The sequence below is a fragment of the Schistocerca gregaria genome, chromosome 9 (genome assembly GCF_023897955.1).
Source record: "Schistocerca gregaria isolate iqSchGreg1 chromosome 9, iqSchGreg1.2, whole genome shotgun sequence".
In the NCBI taxonomy this organism is placed as follows: domain Eukaryota; kingdom Metazoa; phylum Arthropoda; class Insecta; order Orthoptera; family Acrididae; genus Schistocerca; species Schistocerca gregaria.
In genome coordinates this window covers 146,037,310-146,061,068 of record NC_064928.1, presented here as the reverse complement: position 1 = coordinate 146,061,068, position 23,759 = coordinate 146,037,310, and the positions used below count along the sequence as shown (strand labels likewise).

General features: G+C 40.9%; 1 protein-coding gene across 3 annotated transcripts in view; it reads left to right on the top strand.

Moving 5' to 3' along the window:
- LOC126292231 (centrosomal protein of 164 kDa) overlaps positions 1-23,759 on the top strand; it is a 625,143-nt gene that overhangs the window by 458,250 nt on the left and 143,134 nt on the right. For all 3 annotated transcript variants that reach the window (XM_049986106.1, XM_049986107.1, XM_049986105.1), the window contains exons 7-9: positions 5,795-6,037; positions 12,082-12,224; positions 22,317-22,425. In XM_049986106.1, coding sequence (XP_049842063.1) covers positions 5,795-6,037; positions 12,082-12,224; positions 22,317-22,425 — 495 coding nt within the window. The remainder of the gene's footprint in view (positions 1-5,794; positions 6,038-12,081; positions 12,225-22,316; positions 22,426-23,759) is intronic.

The following is a 23,759-nucleotide window of genomic DNA, read 5'->3' as shown; positions in this document are numbered from 1 at the left end:
GAACATATGAACATGCACCAAATGAAGCAGGCAAAAGGGAATATAAACATACAAAAAATAAGATTGGCAGGAAATGCAAAATGGCTGAATGAGAATGGCTAGAGGACAAATGTAAGGATCAAGAAACATGAAGAGATAGATACTATGTACAGGAAAATTAAAGAAGTCTTTGGAGAAAAGAGAAGCAGCTGTATGAATATTGAGAGCTCAGATGGAAAGCCGGTCCTAAGCAAAGAAGTGAAAAGTGAAAGATGGAAGGATTGTGATAGAGGTTCTATGCAAGGGATATGAACTAGTGGGCATTATTATCGAAATTGAAGAGGACATAGATGTTTTAGCATTTGTAGAATTAGAGAAATCTGTTGACATGGTTGACTGGTATACTCTCTTGAATTTCTGAATGTAGCAGGAGTAAAATACAGGGAGCGAAAGCATATTTATAATTTGTGCTGAAACCCAACAGCAGTTATAAGAGTTGAGGGGCATGAAATGGAGGCTGTGGTTGAAAAGGAAGTGAGACATGGTTTTAGGCTATCCCCTATCTTATTGAATATGTACATTGATAATTTATTCAAGGGAAAGGACTTCACAAATTGAGCAAGTCAATAATGCATTGATCCAACTGTGGCATTTTTGCGAGCAGTTATTTGGCTTACCACTGATTGATAAAGTTTTTGGGTGTCCTGAGCGATATCGTGCCAAATTCTATCAAATTGGCACATTATATCTTCAAAATACCAAGATGGTTGGAGGGTCCTGTTCATAAAGCTTCAAATGTTCTCAGTTGGAGAGAGATGTGGAGATCTTGCTGGCCAAGGTAGAGTTTGGCAAGCACAAAGACAAGCAGTAGAAATGTCCACGATGTGCAGGCAGTCATAATCTTGCTGAAATGGAAGCCCAGGATGGCTTGCCATAAAGGGCAACAAAATGGAGCATAGAATATTGTCGACGTACCGCTGGATGACAACCAAAAGGGTCTTGCTATGAAAAGAAATATTGCCCCACCCCAGGCCCTCACTCCTGGTTGCTGGGCCAAACGGCAGGCAACAATCAGGCTGATATTGCACCACTGTCTGGGGCATCTCTAGGCACATCTTCAGCCTGCAGTCTCATTGACTGGAGTGGAATTGTCTTCAGCGATGAGTCCCACTTCAAGTTTAGCCCCAATGACCAGTGAAGAAGTGTCTGAAGATGTCACGTATAGTGATGGGATACTGACCTGACTGTTGCCCAACTGAGAGTTGTGGTATGGGGTGCAAGCCATTTCTTTTCATACTAGGACCCCTGTGCTTGTCATCTGCAGCACACTTACACCTTAGTGATAAATCAACGATACCCTACACCCCATTTTGTTGCTCTTCAATACAAGCTGTGCTGGTCTTACAACTCAGGAAGATATGTCCGTCCGCACACCATGAGTTTCTACTGCTTATCTTGGTACTGCCTTTTCAGAAGGTGTTTAGTTCTGAAGGTATTTGTCCGGAGTGTAGTGTTATATGGAAGTGAAACAGTGCAGACAAGAAGGTAGTAGAAGCATTCAAAATATGGTGCTACAGAAGAATATTGTAGATTGTATGGGTTGATTGAGTAACTAATTCATTCATTCATTGTGTTCTACAAATCCCGTCAAGAAGGAAAACCTGAAGAATGTGGAATAATTAAACAGTAACTTAAGAGATAGGCACCAGAGAGGCTTAATCTGACTGCTGCATTAACCTTAACAGTCTTTATACTGTTAAAGCTGGTCATGCACATACCTTCCAAATTTGAACAAGTAAATCAGTTAGAAATCTGTTAATTTGAAGAAATTGCTGCATCCTCTGTTGTGTCAATAGCTGATTTTTATCTGCTATTAGTAATGTAATATTTATTTTATTACAACAGTATTTTTCAAAGAAAATATTTTCTTACACCTGTAAAGACTGGATCTTATTTACAGCAATGTAGAAAGGATATTACTTATTTTTGTTATTCCATCCTGAACACTCTGCTGTTTGTCTTATTTACGGTATGATACTAATTCAGCTTTATAAAAAACACTGCTGTGTATCAAGCAGCTAACAAAATTTTTTGGTCCAAGTAACTAGTGAAGCATGACTTTAATTTTCTTTAGAACTGTTAGGGATTCCCAATTTCTTGCTTTTCATTAGGTGAAAGTGTGTTTACTGTTTTACCATCAGAGTGTTTGTTAAGATTATCTTGTGTCTTGTATTGTGACTCTGTAAACACAGTTTGCCTGCTACCTATTTTTATTAACAGCTACAAAAAGCGTTAGGGATAAATGTATTGGAGAAAAGAGTCTAAGAATTCCAAGATCCTTGAAAAGTCTTGTGTAAGACTTATGGTTATGTATGTTATATATAAAAAATAAGTTGTGCCACACATTTTTTTCTGAAAGCTGTTTGGTTTTATTTAGAATTCCAATGCACTATATTATTCCCTTTCCTTTTGGCTACAAAGCACTATTTTTCAACATAATCACCATTCAGTGTGACAATATTATGCCACCGTACTGGGAGGACCCATATGCACACATGGTTCAACTCTGCTAGTCAATGTTGGTGGCAACATTTTGCTGCATCAGTAGCCTTCCATGTACTGCTCCCCACAGAGTGCGTATTTCATTGTGCCAAACAGATGAAAATCCGAAGGTGCAAGATCTGAGATGTAGGGTGGATGAGGAAGAATAGTCCAGTGAACGACTTGTGTTGTCATGGAGAAGCAGAAGTTCTTTTGCATTTTCGTGGCAGTGAACACACTGAAATTGTTTCTTCAATTTCCTGAAGGTAGCACAGTACACTTCTGGTTGATTGTTGGATCATGAGGGAGGGCATCAAAGAGAATCCCAGTAGACTAGTGCCATAACTTTACTGGCTAAGGGTGCAGCTTTGAACTATTTCTTCAGATGAGCCACAGCAGTATGCTGCAGGATGGTACGTGGGATATCAGATAGGTTTGTGTGACCTTGTTGCAATGGTGGCAAGACACTTCACCCCATGACTCACTGTGTTTTAATTCATTGGCAGTTGTCTTCAAATGCCTATAAATATTTGCAGTGCTCTGGTTATCTCTGTGGCATAGCCATCTGTGCTCTGGTGGCATAGCCATCAACACACTGGAGTCACATTTGGGGGAAAGATGGCTCAAATTCCCATCTTGCCATCCAGATTTAGGTTTTCTGTGATTTCCTGAAATGAGTTCAGGCAAATGCCAGGAGGGTTCCATTGTAGAGGGGACGGCCACTTTCCTTCCCTATCCTTTTGTATCTAAACTTGTGCTCCATCTCTAATGAGTGTGCTGTTAATGGAATGTTAAAATCTTCCTTCTGTTGTTACTTCCTTGGATGCTGTGTAGTTCCTTAGTGGACACAGAAGTGAGAAACAGGTTCTACGTATGAACAGAGAATTTAGATATTAATTTATTTTACATCTAATATCAAATAGTAAAGGTAATACATAACTTTGTTGCTGTAGTTGGAACATCATTCTTAACACTAGCTTTGAATGTTGAAACGTAGACAGATGCTGCAGATTTACAAATCAGTCAGTAATCAATACAATAATTATTCAATGGATCAGAAGCCCTGGCCACTATGTAAGTTTGTAAATGTTATTCAAAGGCAAACACTCAAAATGGGCGTAGTGCAAAAATGTTCGAACTCAAGTACACACACTGCTTGGTGCCCTGAGAGGGGATTTTTGCATCTCATTGGCAGCCGCATAATCATTCATGCCAGTGCCCTTGTGCTGTGGTGATGGCTGTAGGAAACGCAGCAGTGTAACTGGTGCTGCACGTACACATATAAAAAAAATGTTTTGTATCACCTCAGTTCCGAAAGTTCCGGAACCTGTACAGAAAACTGGAATAGAGATCAACATAAACATCATTTCTGCCCTTTTTATTGCTCATGAAAACCACACATTGTATTTTGTGCCACCATACAGTGAGACCGTCAGAGGTGGTGATCCACACCGGTACGTCTAATACCCAGTAGCACGTCCTCTTGCATTGATGCATGCCTGTATTTGTCATGGCATGCTATCCACAAGTTCATCAAGGCACTGTTGGTCCAGATTAACCCACCCCTCAATGGTGATTCAGTGTAGATCCCTCAGGGTGGTTGGTGGCTCACGCTGTCCACGAACAAGCCTTTTCAATCTATCCCAGGCATGTTCGATATCCTTCATGTCTGGAGAACATGCTGGCCACTCTAGTTAAGTGATGTCATTATCCTGAAGGAAGTCATTCACAAGATGTGCACGATGGGGGCATGAATTGTTGTTCATGAAGACTAACGCCTCACCAGTATGCTGTCAATATGGTTGCACTGTTGGCCGGAGGATGGCATTCATATATCGTATAGCCATTGCGGTGCCTTCCATGACCATCAGCAGTGTACGTCGGCCATACATAATGCCACCCCAAAACAGCAGGGAACCTCCACCTTGCTGCACTTGCCAGACAGTGTGTGTAAGGCATTCAACCTGGCCAGGTTGTCTCCAAATACGTCTCCAACAATTGTCTGGTTGCAGGCATATGTGACACTCACTGTTGAAGAGAACATGATGCCAATCCTGAGCAGTCCGTTCGGCATGTTGTTGGGCTCATCTGTAACATGCTGCATGGTGTCGTGGTTGCAAAGATGGACCTCGCCATGGATGTCAAGAGTGAAGTTGTACATCATGCAGCCTATTGCGCACAGTTTGAGACATAACATGACATCCTGTGGCTGCACAAAAAGTATTACTCAACATGGTGGCATTGCTATCAGGGTTCCTCCAAGCCATAATCCATAGGTAGCGGTCATCCTTTGCAGTAGTAGCCATTGGGCGGCCTGAGCAAGGCATATCATCAGTTCCTGTCTCTCTGTATCGTCTCCACGTTCAAACAACATTGCTTTGGTTCACTCTGAGGTGCTTGGACACTTCGCTTGTTGAGAGACCATCCTGGTGCAAAGTAACAACATGGACATGATAGAACTCCGGTATTGAACTACAGACAACACAAGCCATGTACCTCCTTTCTGGTGGAATGACTGGAACTGATTGGCTGTTGGACCCCTCCGTCTAATAGGCACTGCTCATGCATGGTTGTTTACATCTTTGGGCAGGTTTAGTGACATCTCTGAACAGTCAAAGGGACCCTGCCTGTGATACAATAACCACAGTCAATGTATATCTTCAGGTGTTCTGGGAACTGGGGTGATGCAAAACCTCTTTTGATGTGAGTATTTGAAAGTGTGGCCTACCATATAGCAGCCAATATCCCACCTTCCTTCCTTCCTTCATTAGTTTGTGTGTTGACCCCATTTTAACTTCTGATTAAGCTTGATCATAAAGAATTTCACACAGTTTGCTTCATTTAGTGTTTGGCCAGTAATATTTACTTGTGGTGCGAACAGACCGGTATTGAAGAGGTACTGAAACAAGTTGGAGAAAAAGAAATTTATAGTAAAAGCAAACTAAAAGAAGAGATTGTTGAATGGTACACATCCTGAGGCATCAGGGAATCATCAGTCTGGCAGGAGAGGGAAAGGGGTGTTAAGAGTAAACTGTTTGAAATGATATGGATATTGATTGCAGTATTTATGCAGGGCTGAAGAGGCCTCCACAGAATGGACTAGTGTAGAGAGTAGCATGAAACTAGTTCCTCAACTTGAGGACCACAATAACCTCACAACTTGTAAAACTAACCACTACCTTTTTTTTTTTACAGTGATGGAATTGGTGAGGTGCAATTAATCAATTAATGCAATGTCACACTGTTATTGCAGTGCAGGGTGTCTTATTCACAGGTGGTGGCTCAGTCTTCCTCAAATCTCGCCAACAACAACACCAGCAGCAACAAGCTGCAACAGCAACCACACCTACATCGGAAGACACTCCCGCTCCGGCGACTGGCGCAGGTGGATCGGGTGACGAGTCTTCCGTGCGACGAGGCATTCTTCGAGAGCAGCGGTCCGGCTCCACTGAGACCAGAGACGACTCGGCACGATCCAGCACGCCACTGTGGGAGATGAACCCGGCACACATGACAGGTGCCCGTGTTTCCTGTTTCTGTTATACCGATAGCTCAGTTGTGGTGAATATTTGCTTGTACTCGCTTCACACTTTTTTCTGTTTATAACTAGCAGGGCTGGGAAAAAATTGAGGCATAATTATAAAGTTTTAATTATCACATCAAAAAATAAGTTTACTTTATTAATTTTTAATGAAAACAATCCGTTTCTGGAAACATAATATAATTGAATAGATAAAAGAAGAAATCTACTCACCAAGTGGTGGTGGTAGAAAACACATATAAAAGTTATAAAAATGTGCAAAGTTTCAGAGCCATTCACTCCTTCTTCTGGTAGAAGTTGAAGGGGAAGGAAGAGAAAGGACAGGGAAGGCTTAGGAAATGGAGAAAGTTATAGAATAGTCACACAGAACCCTAGGTCAGGGGAGACTTACCAGACAAGATTAGAAGGAAAGACTGTTGGGGACTGCACTGGACAAGATTAGGAAACCTGAGAGCTTAAAAATGGAAGATATGGTAATAAGCAAGTCAGAGATTACATCATATATTCCCTCCCATACAGCCTTGGCATTTGAGGCAAATGTATTTACAGCAGTATGCCACCATTCTCACCTCAGACTACACTGGACACAATTATCCCAGCAAACTAGTTCCAATCGTGGTATTGCTGATCCCTCCAAAAATCATCTTAGAAGTATGCCTCTAGTCATTTGGTATTATCCTGGTCTTGACTGTATCGAGCAGCTACTCTGACAAGGCTGTGACTTCCTAAAACCGTGCTCTGAAATGCGGTCTGTTCTGTCTTGACATTTTGCCAACCACATCTAGAATACCTTATCATCACCCCTCAATCTCCACAATATCTTGGTCAGAAAGATGGATCCTTTATTGTATGATTGTATTATGGCGGAACAAACACTGGTAGCTGTTACTTCTGTAAAATATCTGGGAGTATGCGTACAGAACAATTTGAAGTGGAATGATCATATAAAATTAATTGTTGGTAAGGCGGGTGCCAGGTTGAGATTTGTTGGGAGAGTTCTTAGAAAATGTAGTCCATCCACAAAGGAGTTGGCTTACAAAACACTCGTTCGACCTATACTTGAGCATTGCTCATCAGTGTGGGATCTGTACCAGGTCGGGTTGACAGAGGAGATAGAGAAGATCCAAAGAAGAGTGGCGTGTTTCATCACAGGGTTATTTGGTAAGCGTGATAGCGTTACGGAGATGTTTAGCAAACTTAATTGGCAGACTCTGCAACAGAGGCGCTCTGCATTGTGGTGTAGCTTGCTGTCCAGGTTTTCTGGATGAGGTATCGAATATATTGCTTCCCCCTACTTGTACCTCCCGAGGAGAGTACGAATGTGAAATTAGAGAAATTCAAGTGCGCACAGAGGCTTTCTGGCAGTCGTTCTTCCCGCGAACCATACGCGACAGGAAAAGGAAAGGGAGGTAATGACAGGGGCATGTAAAGTGCCCTCCACCACACACCGTTGGGTGGCTTGCAGAGTATAAATGTAGATGTAAGACTTACACTTTGTACCCTCCTACCATCATTTTTGAACATACTTGCCATCTGGATTCTTCCACCTGACACCAATTTCTCAGGGCTCCACTGCTGGGAACTGGCATTACAACATGCCCTTGGTTCTCACCACCCATCTGGCTTAAACTTATGTTAATTTCTTCAGTCTCAGCATTTCTTTTCAGTGACTATTACCTTTCTTCACACACTTTTAGTTTTCTATATGTGTTATTTACTGACCTGTCTCTTTGCCACCATTTCCCCCCTCCCCTCCACAATCCCATACCCCACCTGTCTACCATGTATAATATAATGCAATGAGCAACCAATCTTATTATCTTTTTGCACAGTGTTTTGCCAATAATCTCTTCCTTGCTTATCACTCTATCTTCCAACCTTTTAAGCTTTCAGGTTTTCAAATCTCACCAGTGCAGTCTCTGATTGTCAGTCTTTCCTTCTCAACCCATCTGGTAATTCTTCCCTGATCTGGGGTTCTGTGCAGATTTTCTGTAATTCTGTCCATGCCCTAAACCACACCAGTCCTTTTTCTTCATCCATCTTCCTTCCCAATCAGCCTTTTTTGTATAAGAAGGAACCACTACCTCCGAAAGCTTGCACAATAAGAAATTTTTTGTGTGTTTGCAGGTCTGTGTGTGCAGTCCTGGTATATACTGAAATCCCTGGCCTATGTACTTTAGCACATCACTAGAGGAGCCAAAACAAAATAGCATTCTTCATTGATAAAGTGAAGTATCATACAGTAATTGATTTTATGCGTTTGAAAGGGGACAATGCCGTGTTTTGTGTGGCAACACTGCACCATCATAATACACAATAGTTAGGTGTTAGGCATCTTTCCAGTGTGGTAAAACAAATCTGAATGATAAAGAGCAAAGTTACACACCATCTCTCTGTGAAGGACTGTGAACTGTAGACGAAGAGAAGATCCTGGTGCTTGAAGACCAGTGTATCACAATTGATGTGATAGAAGAAAAAATGAAAATCAGTTACAGATCAGTTTTCAACATTGTGTACAAGATTTTGAACATGACAAAGGTCACATCTTGCTGGGATCCACAGCTACTCACACTAATTCAAAAAGAGGAAATGTTGCAGCTTTGTTGGACCAGTCCAGATGCCTTTTTGACTTCCTAATCACTGTATATGAGTACTAGACATATCACTGTGACTCCGAGGCAGAGGGGCAGAGCAAGCAGAGCAAAACATGTGGATTCATGACAAAGGCAGTACTCAGCCATTGTCAAGTGAGGTGGTGCTGCATGTTTCTTGTGGTGCTAACAGGTCATGTTTGTGGGGGTCAAATCATTACAGGAGCATACTACCAAAATCTCTTGATATGGTTACGCTAAACTGTCAACAAAATTACATCTATATCTAAAACCGTACTCCACAAGTTACAGTACTGTATGTGATGAAAGGTATCTTGTGTACTACTGTCACTTCTCCCTTTTTTCTGGTCCCATTCCAGATGGTGCACAGAAGTAATGTTTGTCAGTAAGCCCCCAAGTTGTGTTGTGACATGTTCTTCATTCAGAAAAACATGTTGCATCTCTCCCTCATAATCAGATGAAAGATGTTAGTATAAAAACATTGTTTAAGTAGTTAGTACGTGAGGAACTTTCCATGGTGGACACACTGGCTTGACAGATGTACGGAGTTGTGGCGAGACCATGAGGACAGAACACCACCGAGGAGTGATTGAGCATCTCTTGTTATGAAGGAGTCGCTTATGCTTTGGTGTTGTGGTTTGGTGGTGTCTTGGGTGGCAGAGAACAAGAGGTGATGCTGACAATGACAATCCCCCCCCAAAAAAAAAAAAAAAAAAGTTGAGAGGACATTGAGAAAAATGTCAATCTATTTAAATTTGTTAGGAGATTCTCAACTGCTTTTTGTCTGAGATTTGGTCTGGAGATGATGCTATGATTAACAAGAAATCTCTTCACCCAATGTTGTAATTGTTATGTAAGAGCAACAAAATATACAAGAATTCTTTAAAAAGGAATTACATCATTCTGTAGCTCTAATACTACAAAGCTCTTCCAGCCCTCAACCTTCTGCAGACGGAGAAGTCCTGTGGCCAAGTGGCACTGCATAGTAGGTCCAACTGCTTCAAGAGAAATCTGGATAGGCAGTCGTAGAAGACTGTAATTAAGGTAAAAAGTATCATCGATAGCATATGGGTGACAGATCATTTGGAAGGAAACACGCCTTCTGGACTTAGTACAGATATAGAACGGCACTGTTGCACACCATTGTGTGCTGGACTCTCTCTAATTCTACTTTTGTTGGCTTCTCATGAGGTATACATAGGAGGAAGCAACAGATTGGTTGACTCTTCTAGGAATTTGTGCTCTCAGAATTTTAACAGAAAACCTCACTGTGATCACAACACATCTCTTCTTGTGTCTGCCACTCAAGTTAGAAGAGCAGGTCAGTGACAATTTTGCTCTTTCTTTGAATCTTCTCTATTTCTTTTGTCAATCTTTTCTGATACAGTTCTCAGGCTGATGATCGATAGCAGAGGATCATTTGAACAATGGTTTTGTAAGCTGCCTCTTTCGTCAATGGACTATGCTTCCTGAGGATTCTCCCAATGAATCTTTAAGTCTGGCATTTGCCTTTCCTGCGATTACACTTTAAATCACTCCATACACACATTCCCAGATATTTACTGATTTAATGGATGTGAAATGCTTGCAATGCTCTTTCCACAATCATGCAATTATACAGTAATGTGTCTTTCCACATCTTGTGTGAAGTATGGTGCATTTGTTTACGATAAAGGGCAGCTGTCGATCCCTGCTCCAGGCATTGATTCTCTGCAAGTCTTCCTGCATTCCACTACAATTATGTAACATTCCAATTTTCATGTATCAAACAGCTTCATCTGTAAACTGCCTCATGGAGCATTCGACATTTTGTAATAGAGTAATGGTTCTATACCACTGCCCTTTGGTTCTTGCAGATTTACACTGTCTAAATCTTTGTCTTACACCTTCCCCCATAATAATCCCACTTTCATTACCCCTTTATGCCACCCCTTTGTGCATAATGTCTATTACTGTGTTTGACTTCATTGCTTCAAATCCCTACTTTCATTGTTCTTGAGTGTGATAAAGCTTTTACTTTGTCTTTCTGTGGGATACGTCATATACAGATCGTGGTTTTCCTTCTCACTGTCTTTATCATCAGTTACACCTTTAAAGTTTTCCATTTGGCGATCATTCCAGTCTCTGTAGTGTTCATTGCATGCTTCTACTGCAAATTTAGAATTAGTGAAATTTTTCAAACTGTTTTGGAGCAACCACATAAAAAATAATGTTATGTAAAATTGGTAAAGGTACATTTGCCCAGATGAAACTACCTGTTTGTGTTATTATTCTGTTGCAGGAAGTTGTCTACTTTGACTTAATAAACAGTTATGGAGCATATTGTACTATTCAATTAGCCCACCAAAGGAATACAAGCAATGTATTTAATTTGCAAAAGAAGGCAGTGAGTGTAAAATGCAGAGTTAAATGTGGATCTGGCTTCAGGAAAACAAACATTATGAATCTGCAATTTTTATATACCTTGCAGCGTGTAATTACCATCAAAGAGAACTATTTATTGTAAATACTAGCAGTATAAGATGGGCTGTAACTACAATACCAGCAACAAATGTGGCATAGTATCATTCCACTGCACCTATCAAAAAACACAGAAGTGCTTTGTAACCAAATTAGTTGAACTCTTCTGTGCCATACCTCAGCACATCAGAGAGCTACCAGATAAACAATTCAAAAGAAAGATCAAAGAATTTCTATTCCAACTGAGTTCATATGAAGTTGATGAAATTTTAATTGAAACAAAAAAATGATGTGATTGTAACATATTCATTGTTGTGCTTGCAGAATTATAATTTGACCCATCATTGAACAGTAACATAATGCATGCTGAATTTTTTAATGTTGTAAATATTTGTATCAGTAATGTATTGCCATATGCAGAACTATGACAGTAAATAACTTTTCGTATATGTACATATTGTGCATGTGTATGTATTGTGACTTCAATGATTTGAGAAATGCCAGATTATTGCCTTGAGCTGCTGGTGAAGTACTTTGTCTATACAACCAGTTTCAGTCGTCTGACCATCGTCAGGTTCATAAAAGTATTCACAGCATAATGTTAGGTGATTTTACATTGTTGCTGAATATGATGCTATGAATATATCATAAAAGTATTCACAGCATTGTACTCGGCAAACATGCAAAATCGCCTAACATCATGCTGTGAATACTTTAATGAACCTGACAATGGTCAGACGACTGAAACTGGTTGTATAAATAAAGTACTTCATCAGCAGCTCAAGGTGGTAATACGACATTTTTCAGATATATGAGGGCTTGGAGGTACCACCTCCTGAAAATGTATTGACTTCATTGATGCCTGTAATACCTCAGATGATCACTGATGTCTATACAGTTATGTAAAAATCACTGAATGAAACTAATGTGAGCTTTCGGTTTTTGCAGGTGAACAGAAACAGCAGTGGAGGCGGCAAGAACTGGAGGACGAGCAGAGGAAGAGTGTGCGCTTCAATCTCCTCGACTCTGCCGATCTGGACATCCGATTTCAGACATCTGACAACGAAAATGATGAAGAAAATGGGTCTGAGGTCAGTAAATGCTACTAATTAGTCTGTCTTTTGAAGTCATGAGGCATCATATGTGTCTTTTCCTGTCCCTTCTTCTTTGTGCCAACATATCTTTAGCTCTCATACCTGTTAATTCTCTATGAGCTTTCTTTTATTTGTAAGAATGTTGTTTAAGTCTTTAGTATTCATTCTTTGGACATGTCTCACATTCTCCAATTTCCTAAATGGAGTGTATATTGGTGAAAATGACATTTATTGATAGGTATTCCAGTCTGGTTTATGACATACTTGCCTAATAGAGAATGCACTGTGCAGTGTACAGGCTTGTAGAAAAGATTGAAAGTTGTCAGGCTGTCAGTTGTCAGTTCAGTTCTTTATTAACCATTGGCCACTCACAGTGGAATAAGTTTAGTCATTGAGTATAGAATTTATAACAAGTTTTTAGAAAAGTTCTTACAATTTAATTCCTACTCCTGTAATGGTTCTTGAAAACTAATATCAACTATTTTTATTTAAAATAGTTCTCTTACTGTGCAAAGTGAGTGGTACAACAGTCAATCATGAATCTCAACTTTAAAAATATCATTGGTGAGGAAATGAACAGATTTAAGAAGTTTATTGAAACATTGCTATTTTGTGCACATTTCTAGTCTTTGACACAGTGTATCAAAGTCCAATTAGCCTCTAGTATTGTGAGAATATATATCCTCACTAGTGTCAAACTTACTCAAATTGTTTTAGACATAAAAGTGTGTAGATTTATTAGTTTACAACAGTCAGTATTTCACTATATTCAACTTGATAAAGAAAGGCTGGCAGTGTTCCTTAGAGCTCATTTTGTTCATTAATCTGATTACTTTTTTTAACTTCACTAATAAAACACAAAACAGTCCAGCAAAATTAGCACTTGACACTGCCAACCCTCAACTCATCATCAGCTGGTGAAGATTTGTTTTGCTTATTCTTCTGACTCCTGTATGATATTTGATGGATTATTGCAAGTTGAGAAATTGCTAGTAATGGGTAGCCAGAGCCCAAACTGAAACAACAAGTAAATAATAACTTCCAAAATTTCAATCAAAGACAATACGCAAGGATCCTGTAGATTTGCACTCTCCAGGGAATATAACATTTTATTAGACCACCATTACAGTCTAGTGCATAGCATTGCGAGCTACTGATGTGGAGGCCCTGGGTTCGATTCCTGGTGACACCTTCCTATTTTTCTGTGTTGCCGAAGTCTGGAAGGGAGTTGAGTCAGCCTCATGAGGCCACACAAGAAGCTACTCATAAAATAATTTGCAGAACTCCTCTGTGAGCCACTAAAATTGCATCAGATTGAAAGGTCTACACTAGACAGAGAGCCATGTGGTATTCATTTATTTAATACTGCATTATTTACCTCTTCTGTTTACTGCTCGCCTCATATCAAAGCTAGCATTAGCTAGTAAGAAGGTTAAATGAGAACAAATAAGCAACTGTGCACTGTATGTGTGTGGAAAAAGATTCTAAATGCTAAGGGAATGGATGTGGTGTACCCTACAACAACATTGTGAAAAAGAAAGTTGCTACTCACCATATAGTGGGGATGCTGACTGAGTCACAGACAAGCACAAAAAAAAGACTGTTACAAATATAGCTTTTGGACACACACACGCACACACACACACACACACACACACACACACACACACACGCAAATGCAACTCACACGCACATGACTGCAGTCTCAGGCAACTGAGGCCACACTGCGAGCAGCAGCACCAGTGCATGATGGGAGTGGTGATTGGGTGGGTGTAACAAGGAGGCTAGGGCGGGGAGGGGGAGGGATAATTGGTTAGGGGTGTCAGACAGTGACGCACTGTTGGAGAGTGTGCAGGGACAAGGTGGAAAGAGGGTATAGGGCATCTATGTGCAGTCGGGAGGTTAGATGGAGAGCAGTGGGGAGGGGTGTGGGGGTGTGATAGCAGAAAAGGAGAGAAGTAAAAAGACTGGGTGTAATGGAGTAACGAGGGCTGTGTAGTGCCGGAATGGGAACAGAGGAGGGGCAGTGACTAACCAAGGTTACGGGAATGTAGGATATATTGTAGGGAAAGTTCCCACCTTTGCAATTAAGAAAAGGTGTTGGTGAGAAGGATCTATATGGCACAGGCTGTAAAGCTGTCATTAAAATGAATGATGTCATGTTTGGCAGCATGCTCAGCAACAGAGTGGTCCACTTGTTTCTTGGCCACAGTGTGTCGATGGACATTCGTGCAGACAGACACCTTGTTGGTTGTTATGCTCACATAGAATGCAGCTCAGTTGTTGAAGCTTAGCTTGTGGATCACATTCCTGGTTTCACAGATAATGCTGTGTTTGTTGGGATTGGTGATATTTGTGACCAGGCTGGAATAGCTGGTGGTGGGAGGATGTGTAAGACAGGTCTTGCAGCTGGGCCTATTACAGGGGTATTAGCCATGAGGTAAGGGGTTGGGAGTAGGGGTTGTGTAGGAAGGAAAGAGTATATTGTGTATTTTTGGGAATTTTTTCGGATGTAATTCTATGTTATTTAGATAATTTTTTGCATTTTTTCCACCACCATGGATCCTTGCTCCGTCCATCTGCATCAATACAGAAATTTTACTTACCCCTAGTCAGAACCCAGTCCCACATATTGTTCTTGTATTGTTGTTTGGCTCATAGAATCCCCCAATGGCTTTGCCATCAAATTGTCCATCTCCAGCTGCCACCCCTCCTTCCATAATGACCTCCACCTGTTCAGATTCCACCAATCCTTAGTTCTGCGAAACCATATCAATCAAGCCCAAACCTCCTTGCAGTACCTTCTCTCCATCCACAGAATTGTTCACCTGTACAACCTGAATTCCTGGAACCCATAACACGCATTGAAACTCTTGCCCTCCAAGAACTAGAGCAACACGCACAACACCACCTCAAAAAGCTCTCCACCCTGCTCCCTTCCTACTCCCGTCTAGGAGTACCACTGTCCACCCCATCTACAACAACTTCCAAACCTCATCCATGTCCACTCATAGCTGACAAACCCTGTCTCTCAGACCTACTACATTTACCCCACCCTCCAAAATTAGTACATTTACCCCACCTTCCACCACCACACAGAATCCAGAACCTAAACAGACCCACAACACAGTCATGAACTTTTCCCCCAGAGGCTTTAGTCCCACTGAAATATCAGTCCTTTCCTAAGGCTGCACCTTTTGCCCCACTCCCAAATTCAATAAGGCAGGACTTGTTAGAGACTCTCTTCCTTCTCCTGGTCCCTACAGTGGAATAAATTTTTCGCCACCAACCCTACCAATCAGGCTCAACCAAAGACCAATGTTGAAATCTGCCTAACTCAGTTCATTCCTTCACCCAGCCATGATCCACCGCTACTGCCCCCAAATCATCCCCTGTTAACTTTCCAGAATTTCTTAACTTCGAGCCTTGCCTCACCATCATTCCCCAGATCCCTCAACATGCAGACTAACCTTACATCCCAACCTTATAAACCTACCTGTGGATAAAGACCCCACCATTGTTGTTTTGAACTGCAAGGATTATCTGGCATGAAGGACTCTGCCAGCTGTCAGATACATCCACCTACAAACCTTGCCACAGTGACCCCAGAAACCCAGTAGAATCTCCAGTCACTGCTCATATCCTTAGGCCCATCCCAAACATCTCCCCAGAGTTATCTCTCTGCTCACCCCTACCATTCACTGCACTTGTACCTTCTACATGATTCCTGAAGTCCATAAACCCAACCACCCAGGACGCCCCATTGTGCCCAGCTACTGTGACCCCACTGAGATAATCTCTGCTCTCATGTACCAACACCTTCAACCTATTAGGTGGAACCACTCTCCTATGTAAAAGATACCAACCATTTCCTCCACCAACTCTCCATAGTTACTGTCCCTTTACTACACGATGCCCTGCTCATGTCCCATTTGACTAACATCCCTAATGCCCATGGCCTTGCCCCTATTGATCACTACCTTTCGCAATGCCCAATGGATTCCAAACCAACAACCCCCTTCCTAGTCTCCATGATCAACTACATCCTCATCCACAATTATTCTTCTTTTAAGGCATTACCTATGAACAAATCTGGAGTACAGCTGTGGGCAACCACATGGGACTGTCCTATACAAACCTGTTCATGGGCCATCTAGAGGAATCTTTCCTAAGCACCCAGGATCCTAAACCCCTCACCTGGTTCAGATTCATAGATGACATATTTGTGATTTGCATTGAGAGTGAGGACACTCTATCCACACTCCTTTAAAACTTCAACAACTTCTCCCCGATTTGCTTCACCTGGTCCTACTCAACCCATCAAGCCGCCTTTCTAGATGTTGACCTGTACCTCTAAGATGGATACATCAGTACCTCTGCCCATATCAAACCTACTAACCACCACCACCACCACCACCACCAATACCTCCACTTTGACAGCTGCCATCTGTTCCATACCAAGAAGTCTCTTTCATACATCATGGATAGCCAAGGTCATCGCATCTGCAGTCCCTCTCGAAATATACTGAGGGTCTCAGTGAAGCCTTCACAAATCTTAACTATCCTCCCAGTCTTGTACAAAAACAAATCTCCCATGCCTTATCTTTCCAGTCTCCCACCACCTCACAAAGTGCCACTGTCTGGCCACAGAGGAGCATTCCAATTGTAACTCAGTACCACCCAGGACTGGAGCAACTGAATTACATTCTCTGCCATGGTTTTGACTATCTCTCATTGTGCCCTGAAATAAGAAATGTCCTGTCCATTATCCTTCTCAATCCTTCCATAGTGGTATTCCACCATCCACCAAATATACACAATATACTTGTCCATCCCCACACAACCTCTGCTCCAAACCCCCTACCTCATGGCTCATACCCTTGTAATAGACCTAGATGCTAGACCTGTCCTATATATCCTCCCACTACCAGCTACTCCAGTTCAGCCACAAACATTATCTATCTCATCAAAGGCAGGGCTACCTGTGAAACCAGTCAATATGACATCCTTCATTTCAATGACTACTTCACAACCTGAGCCATACGGATCCTTCCCACCAACACCAGCTTTTCTCAGTTGCACAGATAGGAACTTTCCCTGTAATATATCCTACGTTCCCATAACCCTCCTGGCTTCAACCTTCATTAGTCATTGTCTTCTCCCATCCAGCTCCTTCTCTGTTCCCATTCCAGCACTACACAGCCCTCGTTCCTCCATTGCGAAATGGTTCAAATGGCTCTGAGCACTATGGGACTCAACTGCTGTGGTCATCAGTCCCCTAGAACTTAGAACTACTTAAACCTAACTAACCTAAGGTCATCACACACATCCATGCCCGAGGCAGGATTCGAACCTGCGACCGTAGTAGTCGTACGGTTCCGGACTGCATGCCTAGAACTGCGAGACCACCGCGGCCGACTCCTCCATTGCACCCAGTCTTTTCACTTCTCTTCTTTTCGGCTAAACCCACCCCTCTGCTGCCCTCTGTCTGGCCTCTTGACTGGACATAGCTGTCCTACCCTCTTTCCACTTCATCGCTGCGCTTCTCATCAGTACATCAATGTCCGCCACCCCTACCCTACTATCCCCCAACGTCACGTCCCTACCCCAGCCTCCTCCCTAACCTCCCCCCCTCCCCCCCCACCCACCCACCCTCCCACCCATCACCACTTCCATCATACACTGGTGCTGCTGCTCGCAGCTTGGCCTCAGCTGCCTGAGACTGCAGTCATGTGAGTGTGAGTTGCATTTGCATGAGTGTGTATATGTGTGTTTCTCACCTAATTTCGACAAAGGTGTTTCTGGCCGAAAGCTATATCTGTGACAGTCTTTTTGTTGTGCCTATCTGCGACTCAGCATCTCTGCTACACAGTGAGTAGCATCTTTCTTTTTCACAATATTGTTACATTTCATCTTTGATTTTCCATTGTGGATTACCTTACCTTTTCATGTGATTTTTTTTCCACAAAATTATAGCTCATTTTGTTCTCAGCACTCTTCAGAAATGAAATTCTAAATTGCAGTGCAACATAAAAAAATATTTTCCTACTGATTCTATCTGTTCAAAACAACACTTATTATTGTAATTAGTATTTCTTCTTTTATTTTAGGGATTGAAAACCCTTATAGTCAAGATCACACATGAAATTTTCTTTATTTGGATGGATTACTGGTTTTGGCTAACATTCTAGCCATCTTCAGATTGTAAAACATCCTTGATTAATGTTGGTGTCATTATGGCTTCACACATCATTAAAATCTTTCTTAAAATGGCAACATCCGTATGTAACATAGTGAAAAACAGCTTTTCATTGTTTGTGGCCAGTGTAATTGAACAATGGTCATAAAACAAAGGTGTTATGTCATTCAAATTTAAGTCATTTTAAGAAAAGTTTTAACAATATGTGTAGCTGTACTGGCACTAACAATAAACAAGAATGTTTTATGGTCTTTTGATGGCTAGATCATTAGCTAAAACTAGTAATCCATTAAAGTTAAGATGATTTCATGTGCAACGTTGACTTCATGGATTTTCAATCCCTGTCATAACTAAATAAAATTTACAACAGATTGCTTATCTCTTCATTGACAATGTCAACCAACTTGATATTTAATATTTGTGTTGACAGTCTCATTAAGTGGTTTATGTAAAAGGAAAAATTTAGCGCAACTAAATACTTATCATGTTTGGAGCAGTGCAAAATTTTATTATTATGTGACAATAGACATTTCAAAATACTGTACAGTAAATTCCACACATTTTTACTCATTTTGACAGTGATCTCTCATATTAATGTCTTACATGCAATTTTGTAATGCTTAAATCCATTTTCAGTTAAGACTGCTGATAGTGCATTTTCTTTGTCTTCTTCATTTACATGTGTGTTATTAGGCATTTGTTTTTGTGATACACATCTTTTTCTTGGTTTTCAATGACTTCTCCCTTTACACTTACATCTTAATATTTTGAGAGCTAATCTTTATCTGTTCATCCTGTTAATGTGTTTACTACATTTTGTTGAGTTTTTATTGACTTTATCAATGAATGTGAAGTTCATTGCTGGTATAATCCTTTCTAATTCTGTCTGATCTATTACATCTTTTCACTGCTTTGAGAAATACCAGGTCTGGCAGAACCGACTAAGTAGTTTTAAGGAACAATAAAAAGTAAATCTGGATGCATAGAGGAAAAATGTTTTTATTTTCTAAATTAGTACAGTATACCGTTTTACATTCATTTAGTTTTCAAAATAATGTCCTCAAGATGGCAGCTGTTAGCATCCATACATTTTTGTAGACAGTCCCTGAAGTTTCGAACAGCTCTTGCACACATATCCTAGGGTATGACATTCACTTCATCAATAATCCACTCTTTGAACTCTGGTAGAGTGTGAGGGCAGCTTTTGAAAACCTTTTCCTTCAGATACCCCCAAAATGCTCAAATCTGGTGACTGACATCATCCCTCAAAGAGACTAAGCATACCAGAAACAGTTCTCTCAAAACATCAAGTGAAATTCGAGCTGTGTGAGCAGTAGCTCCATCTAGTTGGAACCGCAAGTCCCCCAGTCCATGTTCTTCAACAATCTCTTCCATTCTGGGGTGCAGAAAATTTTGCGACATTGAAACCTAACGTGTGGAATTCACTGTCATGGTCACTCCTTCCTCCTCAAAAAAGTAAGGGCCTACCATGACAAATAGTGATATCACACACCACACTGTCACTTTAGGAGAATGTTGCAGTCTTTTATGAATAATTTGGGGGTTATTTTCAGCCCATTAGTGAAAATTTCGCTTATTCATGCACTTGCTAATATGAAAATGTGTCTCGTCAGTACTGAAGAAAGTTGCATTTGGAGTGATCTGAGCAAGCATTTGCTCACACAGATTTCCTCCAAATGCCGAACCCAGGACCAAATTGTGTTTGCACTAGGAATGGCATTGTTGTGTGGAAAGTTGAACTGTTACTGAGAAGCTCGTGTAGCAATCACAGATCTGTTCTTTTCATAATAAGTGCGAACGGCAAAACCACGATGTGCATTGGTCCAGACCATGTTGGCTACTGAAATGGGGTCAATGACTGAACAAAGGCAGACCACATGCAGCTGACTACCCCCACCACAGCCCCAGCAGTAATTGATAGAAACTGCTTAGTCATTTCTGCCGCACTGTGTATCATTTCTGCTGACTGCATTCTTCTGTCTTATGTTTTTTGCTGATCACAACCATGATTTTGTCAAATTTAATTCATATCTGTTTCCACATTCTGTTAATCAACTGTTTGTTAACAAAAAGAGTGACATCAACAGCATATAAGAGACAAATTAAAATAGTGTGCCTGCCTATTCAAATACTTGAGTCTGTTCTGGCTTTCCATTCTTGTGTTGCATTGTTCAGGTGCTTGGGTGATACACTACATCCTTGTCTAATGCCTTTGTTTGTTAATATAGGCTATGTTAATTCATTTATTTGTGCAAGGTACAGAATAAGTTAGTCATATTATGGTGACAAACTGGTAAGAGATATGAGCAATGAGATTTTCCATGGCACACTTGATTTTTGCCAGAGAAACTACATTTCATTTATGTCTTATGTAAGTTGTCACTATATGCAGAAAATTGGTTACAGTCACGAGAGCTCTGAGGACAAGTGTTTTGTGCCACTGCATGTTGAAAAATTAGCAGATCTTTCTTTATTTTATGAAAACACTGTCTGAAAAAAGTTTTCATTACAAAAATTGTTTGCAACTGCTGTATGACCTGTTTCCTGTGCACTTAAATGAGAAAACCACTGACATCATTTGCAAGTGAGGCAGAGTGCCTCCTGTACCAGCACAACAAGGCTTCTTCACATCATGGTCATTATTGTGAATGTCATTTATTGAACATATCATTGATTTACATATCATCCAGTGATCATATTCATATACCGCATGAACAACAAAATCTGCACAAATTTGTATTTCCCACCACATTGTCCCTCCCTCCAGAGATTGTTGTTGATGTCAACACTGTCAGTTGTATTTAGTAAACGGATGTGAGCTCAATATGGCCATGATGTTGAAACAAAGTGCAAAGCATGTTAAAATAGCCACAATTCTTGAGGACTTTCATGCTCAGCAGCAGCTGTAATTCATTTCCTTATATACCTGAAGCTTCAGAACAGTCCAAAAAAGATTCTAATATACCAAAACTCACTCGAAAAATGTCATCATGAGCACCCTTGAAGTCATCAAAAGAGCTCGAGCATTTATTTTAGTGAATTGAAGGTAATCATTCAGATCATTGTTGAAGATTATCAAACTAAGTGAACTGATTATGTGAAGAACTTCCAAGGAGGATATTCAATACAAGTCCTATACACTGAAAGTAAGGCAAATGCTCTCCAAGACTGCTAGGACAGAGCCAGTCAGTCACTGCAGTTTGCTTCTGTATCCATTGAAAATCAATGCCATGGGTCGATTTTTTTTAATGTGCAGGTTTTTACAGGGGGGGGGGGGGGGAGGGAAGAAAGAAAAAAAAAAAACATGGAAAAATGGCCACTGGCTTGCACTCAAGCCAGAGGGTGTTCCTGTTGTCAGAATAAAATTTCATACTGGTGTTCATGCTCTACATACTGTGTCCAGCTATTTGGTACAAAAGTGGATATTAGCCAGTTTAGGTATGTTTTGGTGTAAGGAATTTTGCTATCCCAACAGCCCTGATCTAACCCCTGGATTACTACATATGGAGTGCAGTTGAAAAGATCACCAACAAATCTTGACTTCCCATTGTCGTATCATTAAAGACCACCATTGGGACAGTGTTCACTCGTATGTCTTATACATTACATTGAACATGAGCACACTTCAGACAGATGTTAGAGGCAGTTATTCAAACTAAAGGGGGTAAACTGAATGACAGAGCTCTATATAGGTGCTCCGTGTATCATGTAAAATAATTTGTTGTGATATTTAATATCTCTCTAATGAAAATTTGTGTAAAGAAACTGTTAAATTTGTTGAATTTTGGTGACACCATACATTTATGTTGTTTTGGATCAGTGATTTGGTTTGTTTTATCTTTACTTCTTTCTGCCTGCTGCTATTTCAGGACTATGAAGAAGAAAGAATAGAGAACAATAAAGAAGAAACTTGGGATTCAGAAGAGGAGGATGAGAGAAAAGTAGGGAAGAGCCCTACACCCATGAAGAAAGTTACAGGTGTGTTGTAGTTGGTGTACATGCAATGATGAATGCCAGCATGAGCTGTAATTTGCATCTGATTGTACCCAATGAATTCAGTAGCCACAGACAGAACCCCTTTATAATCATCTCGCCCTCTCCCCTAAGTTAGAGCTTGTGATGACCAGTATATTTACCCTCTGTGCTAGTCCAGAGTTAGCAGTAAAATTTGTAACAGGCCTGGTAGTTGATGCATCCCGTGCCGGCTCAAATGAGCTGTGAATGATCGACAGTACCTCATATCTGCCCTTGGCAGCAGTGTGAAGGTTGTCAGCCATGGCCAATTCAATTCCTCATTGTTTCAGGACAGCGGTCAATTCTCCTATTGTCTGCATGTGGCAAGCAAAGTTCCTGTCAGTTTTGCACTACACTGAACTATATAAAATAACACGAAATAAAGTATTAACCCAAGTACTCAGAGGCTAATTGAGAAACTGCAAGGAAACATCAACAAAAATAATGCAAACTACACGACTACTGCACTGTATGTGATGCAAGCCATCACTAGGAGTACTACAATCTATAACTAATAAAAATGAGACTCGGTGTCTATAAGACACCAGTAGTGGCAATACCCCTAAAAACTTTAAGAATAAATTAACTTCCTCCCTTCCCATCTCTCTCTTCCCCCCTCTACCCCCCCCTCTACCCCCCCTCTACCCCCCCCCCTCTCTCCCCCCTTTCTCCCTTTCTCCCTTTCTCTCCAACTTTTTCCCTCTCCTGTCCTTGTCTCTCTCTTCATCTCCATCTTCCTCTCATTTTCCACTCCCTTCTTGCACTCTCCTCCTCTCTGTATCTGTTTGTACTCTACCCTGAAAACTCCTTTCATTTTGTTGTGCAGCCACGAGTTGTCTGTCGAAAGACCTGCCTCACGTTACCCTGCTACCCCATACTCATCTTGTGCACCCTCTCTTACCCCCTCCTCACCTCCATTAGTCCAAGCAATTGTTCTCAATAACCAATAAACAGTCTTGATGCCACCACAAGAGTGTGTATTTGGATATCTCTGCGGTTGCATGCGTAATTTTTTTTTTACTTTTGCTCGAAAAAAGAATAAGAAGTCATATGTCTATGCATATGTCTATATGCCACATATCAGTCCGCTATAGGTAAGTGCTTACCTTTAATTTATTTTATGAATATGACTTTAAATCTGTGCATACAAACTGATATGAGGTTGATGTTCTCTTAACAGTAAAGAATATGTGTTAGCACAATTTATGATGAATTACCACACAGGGAAGGCACATGTGCCCAAATTGTGTTTGTGATGTTAATAAACAAGTAACTCAAAGAATAGTTTAGGGTGAACA